The sequence below is a fragment of the Hippoglossus stenolepis genome, chromosome 8 (genome assembly GCF_022539355.2).
Source record: "Hippoglossus stenolepis isolate QCI-W04-F060 chromosome 8, HSTE1.2, whole genome shotgun sequence".
Lineage (NCBI taxonomy): Eukaryota > Metazoa > Chordata > Actinopteri > Pleuronectiformes > Pleuronectidae > Hippoglossus > Hippoglossus stenolepis.
This window is the reverse complement of record NC_061490.1, coordinates 16,429,286-16,440,654: the sequence shown is the minus strand read 5'-3', so window position 1 is coordinate 16,440,654 and position 11,369 is coordinate 16,429,286. Positions and strand designations below refer to the sequence as shown.

General features: G+C 42.8%; 1 protein-coding gene across 2 annotated transcripts; it reads left to right on the top strand.

Moving 5' to 3' along the window:
- The first annotated feature begins 18 nt into the window (after positions 1–18).
- Positions 19–11,085, top strand: LOC118113546 (neuronal acetylcholine receptor subunit alpha-7). Of its 2 annotated transcripts, XM_047340779.1 has the most exons (11): positions 19–736; positions 1,295–1,846; positions 3,333–3,472; positions 4,451–4,495; positions 4,947–5,056; positions 5,252–5,331; positions 5,570–5,737; positions 6,257–6,451; positions 6,890–6,976; positions 7,063–7,172; positions 7,704–11,085. In XM_047340779.1, the coding sequence occupies exons 2-11, from the start codon at positions 1,795–1,797 to the stop codon at positions 8,571–8,573; spliced, it is 1,857 nt and encodes a 618-aa protein (XP_047196735.1). In that variant the 5' UTR covers positions 19–736; positions 1,295–1,794; the 3' UTR covers positions 8,574–11,085. The 2 variants fall into 2 exon arrangements, with proteins under 2 accessions (XP_047196735.1, XP_047196736.1); XM_047340780.1 differs by lacking the exon at positions 19–736 and having other exon boundaries at positions 769–1,846.
- Positions 11,086–11,369: the final 284 nt, after the last annotated feature.

Here is an 11,369-nt window from a genome sequence, read left to right as displayed (position 1 = left end):
GACCGACACAAACAGCAACACGGCGCATGTGAGTGACGTCAGATCACCGGCAAGGTTCGGCTACTTTTTTAAAATTCCTTGTGAAGTATTCACATGAGGTACTTGTATTTTCTACTTAATAATAACAGTAATCATACAATGTTTTGACTGTTGGCAGGGCGCAGAGGGCTCACATGTTATTTCTGTTGCCTCACTTCAGGTTTCCATCCAGTAAAGTCACTATAAAAAAAAAACAAGTTTATTTGTGCAATTTAAAAATGCTTTACATAAAATATAAAAGGCATCATGACAAAAAAAGACAGTACAAGCATTTGAAAATAAATTTCACACAAAGTGTGTTTGCTTCCTTAGAATGAGTCATTTATATATTAATCAGTAACAAGTCCCCTCCCAGAGTCCGCCATTTGCACCACCATGTCTCTACGTAGAATTGGCAAATCAAGCACTGACTCTAGATAAAGTTCACATTTTTACATTACCTGAAATAAGCTGTAGGATTTCCTCCATGCTGGAAAAGGGAAGGATGAGGGGAGGGGTTTTGAGTTGGCTTGTTGTAAAATGTAACTTTACCCCTGGACTATATCTAAATCTCTAAGGGACAACACTCTCACAGGCTTTGTTCTTTTGGAGGGAATGGTATGAGTCTTATTTTGATAAAGAATGTGATTCCTTTACAGGCTGTGCCGGTCTGGTTGTTCTCTGTTTATAATCAATGAGCATCGACCCCCTCATGCATGTGAGTGCTACCTTCAACTTAAAGGGAATTACACTTATCAGTATTAATATCTGAACTGTAATAAGTTGTCATCTTGTTCTCTCACTCAAAGTCATGTTCCGTGACATAAGTTCTTTTTTAAAAAATCACCAGTTTCAGTAATTGGGTTAAAATGATAACTATAAAAAAGAATTAGAGCGAGACACAGTCTGTTTATTTAGATTTTTACAGTTTGACAGGGTTCTTTCTTTGGTGCAAACAGATTTTTGAATTAGAATCAAGAGAATTAGGCACATGTTAAAGGTGTGTAGTGAACATCAGCTTTTAGGAGATCTGGAAAGTGACGTTTTGCACTTGGCCAACATATCCTGTGGGTGTCAGCCTTACACTGTGAATATGCTGATGTCAAATGTGACCAGTTAAGAAGCAGCTGGTGATGGTGAAATGGGACAGACGGTCATAATTTAGATAAGCTTTTCATTTCAGAATGTTTCAACTGTTTAAAAAGGTGTCCTTTTAGGTCAGTGGTATGTTTACAAAGACAAATGCTTCATTTCCTCCCCCTGTCTCTTTTCAAAGCTTCGACTTAAAGACACCTGTATTGCTTGCAACTCTAATCATATGACCTGGATGGAGTCACTACGAATACAAAGCCCCTCTTGAAATCATGATGATGAACCCATAAAGAACAGCAGATACAGTAAGTCCATGAGGAAATGATAAAGGTGACTGACATGTGATGAGAGTTTGCAGGAACGGATGAGCAGAGTAGCATGAAGGGTGTGTGTGAGCTGTAGGTGGAGGTTCGCCTGGTTTTCAAGCTGATTCTCTGACACAGTATCTAGCTCTTCGGAGGAATATTTGTTTCACTGCGTTCCTCACCCACCCTGTCTCTCCTCCTGCTCCCTCTCCCTTTCTCCTCATCTCTCTGCTCTACCACTCCTGGTATCACACTCGCTGCACTTATTCTCCCCAACCCCTCTTCTCTTATCTCCATCTCTCTCTCCCCCTCTCTCGTCTCCTCTCTCCTGTGTTTCTTCCTCTCCCACTCTTTCTCTGTGAACACAGATGCATGCAGCATGTGGCAGGCTGTGGCTCTGTGGCAGCTGATGCTCGTGACTCTTCTTCGGGGTGAGTGACTTTCACTGGTGCATGCGCTCGCACAAGTGTGTGTGTGTGTTTCCTATGTGCTCTGTTTACACTACATGTGCTCTTTAACGCCTGTGTCGCTGAGCGCTCTGTTCTCGACAACTGTGAGCACAGCAGCTCACTGAGAGTCTGTGGGTGTGCAGAGAGAGAAAAATAGATTTATTTTTATGATGAGCAAGCAACTGTATGAAATGAATCGTCTTTACTGCAGATTACAGAGCCGAGCTGTGAGTTTTTATGTTATAGATAGATGGATGGATAGAGAGAGAGAGCGATAGAGAGAGAAAGGAGCAGAGAGGGAAGTAAAGAAAGAAAGAAAGAAAGATGGAGAGAGACAGAGGAATAGATAGATAGATAGATAGATAGATAGATAGATAGATAGATAGATAGATAGATAGATAGATAGATAGAGAAAGAAGCAGAGAGGGAAGTAAAGAAAGAAAGATGAGGAATAGATAGATAAAGAAAAATAAATAAAGTTATAGAGACAGAGAGATAGATAGATGGATAGATAGATGAAAGAGGGGTGAATGTGAGGCTATCTGTGTTTGATTTACTGTCGTTGGACATTATGGATACTATAGGGACCTTTCATTTGATTAATAGACATCTGTGGAGTCGTATTGATTAATTATGGTCTAGTTAGTGAATATGGATCTTTACACAATGAACACATTCATCTTGTATCATTTATTCCGTCACTAGTTTCAGTTGGTGGCAATAGAAAATACTATGGAGATATTTTAGTTGCGTTGTAGTTACAAAAAAAACAAAAAAAAAACTACGTCAGTGTGCCTGTCACATCCACCAATGATAGCTCCCCTCCACATCAAAGCGTTTGCCTGGTGGTGAAGGAATCAAGAATGAATCAAAGCTCGCGGTGCAGCTTCGGCGGCCAAAAGGGGAGAAAGATCCCCCGTTGTCATCGTCGTGAGTGCTGTGTCTGTCCGTCTGGGGGGTTTCAATGTTTAATGGCCACACTATTCCCTGCATGGGATGAAAGTGACATTTTTACAGTAGTGGAGAGACTCTGCGGGTGATCAATCAGAGACGTAATTGATTAGGAGGTGCGCATTTTTTCTCCCACCCCCTCCACATCTGCTGCCCTCTCTCTTTCTTCCTGATTCCTCTCTTTTCTCGTGCAAATTTTCAGTTCATTATCCTCCTTTAATTTCCTTTGTCATCAACTCTGCAATTTATCTTTGTGCCTCTCCGTCATTATAATATTACCACCAGTTACACTTGCAAAAGCCTGTCCTCTATTCTATCTCCATCCCCTCTTCCTTCTTCTTCTCTTTCATGATCACCTCCACCCCCCCTAACTCTCGGTGTAATCACAATGGTTTTCTGCTATTCCGCTGCCTTCAGTGCTTCCTTGACATCTTCCCTGACATCAACTCTTACTTTTTCTCATTCTACTTTGTTATTGTCCCATTCTCCACCCCCCCCTTCTCCATCCACGCTGCAGTATCAGTGCAGGGTCCTCACCAGCGCTTTCTGCTCAGAGAGCTACTGAGGGACTACAACCCCATGGAGAGGCCGGTGGCCAACGACTCGCAGACCCTCACTGTTCAGTTCTCCTTTACTCTGATGCAAGTCATGGATGTGGTACGCATGGCACATAACTGCAGTGTTACAGTCACACAGACAATAAATACACACCCAAAGAATATTAAAGGAAAGGTTCGCATTTTTTTCAACTTTACTCTCACGCCCACATGTACATTTTAAGATCGTGATTATTCCTCTTCTCCATATTGGCTTTGAAAAGATCAATCTATCTATTATCTATACTGCTTATCCTTTCACAATCCCAGCTGACATCAGGGCGAGAGACAGGGTACACACTTGACAGCTCACCAGCACATTAAAGCCACAATCATTCACTCTCAAATTCACACCTACAGACAAATTAGAGTCTCCAATTAACCTAATCCCAATCTGCAAAGAAAAACGTATGTGAGGCCAGAGTGCTAACCCCTGTTCCACTGCGTTGCCCGCTGTGAAAGGATCCTCTTCCTAATGCAGTTGCAATGTAAATCTACTATCTGGTGTTTTGATGAAGCTAAAATAATCGTAATCAGTGTGAATTTGTCAAATCAAACTCCCTAAACCTCCAAGTGCTTCTTGCCCAATGTCAGCCGGGATTGACTCCAGCCCCCTCATGACCCTTAAGGCATAAGTGCGTGATATAGGTAATGGATGGATGGATGGATGGAAGCTTGAAGTGATTTTAGCACGTGCTTCCATGGCACAGGGTTTTCTTGCTGAGCTGCACTGTATAGGGATAATAACACAAAAAGGGAATTTCATACAAAATGGACTATAACCTGATTTTCAGACTAGCTTAAGGCTGGGTTGTACACAGAACAGGACAGTGGACATTGTCCCTATTACTCACATTGAATCACATTAGAAAGGAATCTCATAGGGATTTTTCTAGAATGGGCATGAAGAACAACTGCAGACAGTAAAAACGGACTAAATGTACACATAGGCCTGAGAAAATTGTTTAAATACATAAATCTACAACCTCTCCTTAAAAATGTAATATCATTTGCTTTCCTTTGCTTTGTGTTATGCAAGGATGAAAAGAACCAGATCCTCACCACAAACGCTTGGCTGCAGATGGTGAGTACAGCGAAAAATATGAATCATGTGATATTGATCTGTTTAGTGAAAATCTTTTTGCCTGCCCCCTCATCCCTGGAAGGAACAGATGCACAGTATCATCCCAGATGTTGGTTTGGTTCATGATATTTGAAGACTTATGCATTCAGTCTTGTTTCTGAGGCCGATGTGACCAAAATACTAATCTCAAGTCATTTGGTGCCTCTATTTTTATACATTTGGATTAATCGATTACAGAAAAAAAGCGTTTTAAAGGATAAAAAGCAAGAAACTTTAGTAAAAGCAAGAGACAAAGGAATTCTCTCAGGGACACAGAGACAAGTGTCAAAAAGCTGTGCACACAATAAACCAAAATAAGATTTGTACAAATTACAACATGTAAAATCTGTGTGTATTTTCCAGAGTGGTTCCTGTTCTTGTGTAAAACCAGTGTTGTGTTTGTGTCTCTCAGCAGTGGTACGACCACTACCTCCAGTGGAACCAGTCAGAGTATCCCGGGGTGAAGAACCTCCGATTCACTCCCGATCAGGTCTGGACACCTGATATTCTGCTTTACAACAGGTACAGTATGTCACACACACACACACACACACACACACACACACACACACACACACACACACACACACACACACACACACACACACACACACACACACACACACACACACACACACACACACACACACACACACACACACACACACACACGTCTGCTGAGTTCTGACTCATATTATCACTGTTTCCGTCCGTCAGTGCTCATGATAAGTTTGACGCCACCTTTAAAACCAACGTGCTGGTTAACTCCAGTGGCTTCTGTGAGTATCTGCCTCCAGGTGAGTTTTTATTCTGCACCTCAAAGACAAACTACGTCTCCAGTCAGACTGTACATGCGATCCTCACACTGCAGCAAATGAATACAAAGAATCTTTATTGCGATCACATATTTTCTCCTTCGCTTACTTCTAGCTGGCTGCACCAAACATTTTAAATGAATTTCCCCCTCCTTGTTTACTCATCTTAAATATTTACTTCCATTTCCCTTTTGAGCTTTTTTATCCTGTTTCTTCCAAGGAATATTTATCAGCACATGCAACGTGGACGTGAGATGGTTTCCATTTGACATCCAGCGCTGTGAACTGAAGTTTGGCTCCTGGACGTTTGACGGCTGGCTGCTGGACATCCAGATGAAGGAGGCAGATGTTTCAGGATACATGCGCAACGGAGAGTGGGACCTAGTGGGTGAGACGTGCTGTGGAGCTCCCTGCGTGGCAAACTGTTGCTTAGTAACTATACTTACATTACTGCTATACAGTTCTGTGACTGTAAACGATTTCTAAAGGGTTAAAGATTAATTAGGTTTATATTTACAGAAAATTATAGTCCTGCAGAAGAAGTCAGAGTTTCTCTAATAAACCATTTTTATTTAGTTCTCTTGAACTAAATAAAAATGCACTTCTCCTTAATGATTTAATGTGATCTCAGGCATAACATAATTCCTGCAGACTCAGTCCTATTTTTCACCTCAGTTCAATGACATCTTTTTATGAGGCTGCAAATGTAATTTTCTCTCCATATGCTTCTCATTTCACGTTACAACCCATTTCCTTTTACCTTCGTTAAAAATATTCAGTGGTTGCGGCAGAATACGCTTCGTTAGTTACTTCAAGATTCAATATATGTTGTTTTCTGGCTTTCTCAGCCCTCAGTTGTGTTTTCTGAGTTAAATAGTGTCATCTCTGCTTCTTCCTGTCCTCTCAGAGGTCCCAGGGGGTCGACATGAGGTTTTCTATGACTGCTGTGCAGAGCCCTACCCAGACGTTACCTTCGTGGTGACATTACGGAGGAGGACCTTGTTTTACGCTCTCAACCTCCTCCTCCCGTGTGTGCTCCTCTCCTCCATGACCTTGGTGGTCTTCCTGCTGCCTGCAAACTCCGGGGAGAAGATCAGCCTTGGTGAGGAAGAACAAGAGGAGTTTAGAGAGGAAGAGCAGGGATGACAACAAGAAAATGGCAAACGAGAGATTCATCTGCTGAGATGAAATATATTGTTTTCGTGTTCAAGTTTTGGCTTATTTCACTGTCCTATTTTTTCTCTCCTACCATCTCTCTCCTTTAACATTACTAGAAAACTTTCTAGTAATCAGTTCCACAGAACATTTGTATGATGTCGGGGGGGCGAGGGTGAAAGGAAGCTGAGACAGAGAAAAAGTCAAAGATAGAAAATGTGGGAGGGAAGATGAGAGAGTAAAATTAAATGAGTTTTCCTGGGAGTGTCAGAAAGACATATGATTGTGGCGATTTTTCCACTGCTACACTACGATTCTCTTCATGTTTCTTCTCTTCCTTTTTCTTTGCAACCCCCCAACTCCTGGCGTCCTGATCTGCCTGCAGGCATCACGGTCCTGCTCTCGCTGACTGTCTTCATGCTGATGGTTGCAGAGATTATGCCCGCCACCTCAGATTCTGTTCCGCTGATAGGTCCGTGGTTTCTCCTCTATGCACATGTGTGCCTATGGTTGTTTTGTTTTTTTTCACCCTTGTGAGTGAAATGTGTTCTGTCACAGGTCAGTACTTTGCCAGCACCATGGTGATTGTAGGGATGTCTGTAGTAGCCACAGTCATCGTCCTCCAGTTCCATCACCACAGCCCAAACAGTGGACACATGCCGCGCTGGGTGAGTTACAATGAAGATATGTTAATAAAAATGTTATTCATGGAGCAATTACGGGAACAAAAAAATCCAATGTACCAAACAATCCAAAAAAGATAATAGTCAAATGAAATAGTACAATAACATTTTTATTCTAAGTTTTTAAGTTTAAATGGGCATCCTTGTCCTTAAATGTTCTCATCCGTATACTACTACTTATACTACTACTACTACTACTAATAATAATAATACATGTTGTCTATAGAACACCTTTCTAAACACAGCTACAAGGTCCTTTACAAGTCAAAAATGAAAAAATTAAGTCAAACAATAGGAAACAATTGAAAGATTTTTTTAGAGCACAAATCCAGAACAAGCCTTGAAAGTCAACAATAAAATCTAAAAATCAATTTTGAAACATACATGGGAGCCAATGAAGAGAAGCTAAAATTGGTGTAATATTCTCTTTTTGTTGCTGCGTTTTGGACAAACTGTAATTCATGTAAACTCTGTTGGCTGAGGCAGGTGAAAGTACGTGTCCCTGTGTCTGTTCAGGTGCACTTGGTTCTGCTGCAGTGGGTTCCCTGGTTTCTGCGGATGAAGCGTCCGGGCGAGGGAGCGGACCCGACTCTCCCCAACAGCCAGGCAGACCCTCAGAGCAAGACCCTGTCCTCTCCTACCACCACTGCCACCACCACCACCATCCCCACCCCAGTGCCCTCCATCCTCCCACAGACCCTCAACTCCCTGCAGGCCAGCCTCGCCCAGCTCACCCACCCTCTGTCACACCCACTACCCCACAGGCCCAACTCGCAGGTTGTCATCCTCCCTTACCCCAGCCACAGCCCGAATCCACAAGCCCAGCCTAACGGTCATCTGCCATACATGGGGTTCCAGACCTTCCAGACCACTGTGGAAGTGGAGCCTGTTCAGTGGAGCAGAAGCACCATTCACGGGAGGGTTAACGGTGGATTAGGTGGAGGAGATGGAGAGGGAGCAGCAGCAGGAGGAGAACCAGCTGGAGATACACCAGTCGACTACCACCTTGCATCCTCCAAGTTCCCTCCACAGGAACCTGCGGTGTCAACAGAGCCCGACCCGTCAACAACATCTCCTGGACCTTGCGGTTTCGAGGCTGTGGCTGGAGCAGGGAGATCAGAGGCCATGAACACCCACAGCAGCATGGTCCAGTCAGCAGCCGTGGACAACCAGATGCAGGCTCTCCTGGTGGAGGTGCAGTTCTTGGTGGAACGTGTCCGGGAGCAGGACCGGCAGCTGAGCTTGGCGGAGCAGTGGCAGTTTGCCGCCGCCGTCATCGACCGCCTGTGCCTCGTGGGATTCAGTGTTTTCAACATCATCTGTACCATCGCGATTCTCATGGCTGCACCCAACTTTGGAGAAGCACTGTCAAAAGACTTCCTGTGAGAGGCCAAAAACCGATAACTGAGAGAGAAGGGGACAATAAAGGAAAATACAGATATGGATTTGTTGGAAGCACAATTGCTGTCAAGGACACTGGGACATAAAACAGCAAATATTACTTGATCAGTGAGCTGGATCGGACTGTGGCACATGAGGTTTCTTTTCTTCTTTCTTCTTTTATTGTGGAGTATTTCCATTTACTGTTCACACATTCTTTCTTTTCATTTCCGTGGATGCTTCATTGATTTTTAAATCATGGCCAAACTTCATCTTTGACTGAATAATAAATAAAGAGAATGAGGATCCTAAAGTAAAGCATGACTGTATTCGATTTCTAAAGAGATGCACCATGAAGTTGCTCAGTAGACAAACTTTACTCTCATGTGCTGCATGTAAAATGTTTTTTAAACTGCTTTTACACTCAACACTTTCACGGTTTCATTAAAACTGACTGGGCTTACTGATCTTGAATTGATTGTAAATGAGGGAGCTTTCTGATGACGGCACAAAGCAATTTCTCTATGTTGTCCTGTTTTTCCACAAGGATATGAGAGTTTTAATTTAATTTCAGTTTAATTTGTTTTCTCAATGTTTTTAATTATTTTTTTCCCCAATTTAATGCCTCCACTCATTGTGATCAGTATTCTTCTACATGTTTAGAAATTCCAGAAATTGAAAACCGAAAAATTCATCTTCATGAAGCCTGAAAACCCTCCATGTAATGGGATGAGTTCATTTTCTGCATTACCTGCAACAATCATTAGCTTTATATTATGCTGCAGTGCTTACTATGAAACACACAATTCATCTATCCCTAGAAAAGTAGCCAGTGTACTGCCGAAGGGATCTTTATTATCAATAGTTTGCCTTCTATAAAACAACACTGTGCAATTGCAATATCTGAAAAGATATTTCTGTGTTTTGAAAAATACTAGTGAGTAAACATACCAGCAAACCATAGCTATAAGAAATCCTTTCTTTCAAAGCTGCAGTTTTTATTCATAATGCGGACCATCACTGTCTCCCTGGGCAGGCATCGATGAGGGTCAGACTGCAGAGAAAAGAAAAATCATAGCGGTTGTCAGCTTTCCAAGATTCCTTTTTCAAATGGCTTTTTATCTTACGAACACACACACATTCACTTGTCCATACACACACTGTATTCAGAGGAATATAATCAGTGTGACCCCGGCTTTGAATGAAAACCATGGCATCCATTGTGCAGAGGTGTTGGACAGTTGAAAGCCAAAAAGTTGTCACGGACCGGGCTGTAAAAAAATGTGGAATAAACTGACCTGTCTTTTTTTACTCTCTAGACAGATTTTCTATTCCCTGCGGGTCACCTCGGCCTCGATCGAAGATTCAGCAAAGGAGGCAGATACAAAGGGCAGGAGGAGGAGAGAAAAACAAGCCAGGGAAGGGAAGGGAAGATGGAGGTTTAAAACACAGCAATAAAGAGGGCAAAAAGGGAAGAAAGGGAGATTGAGATGGAGGGGACAGTTTGCAGAGGCACGGAGACGATGCAGAGTGAAGGCGAGCAAAGAAAGAACGAGGTGCTTGCATGGTTGAGAGAAATGTGCTGAAGAAGCCAATACGGACCAATAACGTTTTTAACTGATTGCTCATTAATGAGAGAGGGAGAGGGGGAAGGCGAGAGAAGAGGGGGTGAGGAAAGGGGTAAGGAGTGCCCCCCCCCTCGTCTGGGATGCTGCTGCTTCTAAACCATGCTGAGAGGTGACTGCATATATATTTTGTGAATTGGCCGAGGGTGTCAGATTTCAGCAAACATTCCCATGTGAAACGGATGACTATGAAATAATGCAAACACTTTATAATGATTGAATTTGGGTAATTGGTGTCTTGGCATGGCTGTACTCAAACCTTCAGCCCCTGAGGCTATTAATCTGGTTTTTAAACTTTTCCACTGTAGGTGCAGTATGTGCCAGGGTAGATCACCACTGGAGCAATCCACTGTGCATTTCAGAGTCATACCGAGCTGCCCTTTGTCTGTGCAACTGTCGGGGCTGCTGAGAGATGCAATACCGCACAGGTAATAAATCTGAGATACTCTCCTCCTCCTGAATCGTCGGACTCGTCAACCTGCTCTGTGTCGACTCCCTTCAGAGGAGAAGCGAAAAAACAAAATCATGTGAACAGAGCAGGAGAGTGGGACGCAGATTGTGTGTCCTCGGTGTCATGGGGCCACCGCAACGTGTGGCTGCAGTTGTCGCATAAATGTGCACACACGGAACAAACCCACTCACACACCAAGTGGTACAGTACAAAATCCTGCTGCAGATCCAATGCAGTGACCAGCACATTCTCCTGAGACTCCCAGTTCCCGCACACACATTTCACCAATCACTTTAACTGCAGCACTGTCAGCTCTGTATAGTCTTATCTCATGTAGAAAACCATGGGGTTTATAGCAGGAACGAGGGGAGTAATACCTGAAATAATCTGCTGAGTTGAATGATTTTATTCAATTAAAAATGTCAATGACAAATGGTAAAAACCTCAACGACTACAAAACATTTATTTGGTTTGTTTGCTCGTTCCTGGTGTCGCGTTTGCACATAGCGAGAAGAGATGGGAACTTCCCAGACAGGTTTCCAGCCCATCAGAGGTTCTTGCACTGCATGTTTTTGCAATGTCGCACAAACCTGTTGAAAACCCACTAGTGCAGGTTGACAACTACACACACACACAGAGTGAACAATCCTAATATTTCTAAATTTAAGTTGAATTTTTTAATTTCCAAAACCTCAATTTTATCCAAAGATTAAATCTGTTTATTTG

Coding starts and splice junctions, on each gene's coding strand:
- LOC118113546 (XM_047340779.1), top strand. CDS start 1,795: ATGTGGCAGGCTGTGGCTCTGTGGCAGCTGATGCTCGTGACTCTTCTT. Junction 5,057..5,251: donor GATATTCTGCTTTACAACAG/GTACAGTATGTC, acceptor TCCGTCCGTCAG/TGCTCATGATAAGTTTGACG. Junction 5,738..6,256: donor CGGAGAGTGGGACCTAGTGG/GTGAGACGTGCT, acceptor CTGTCCTCTCAG/AGGTCCCAGGGGGTCGACAT.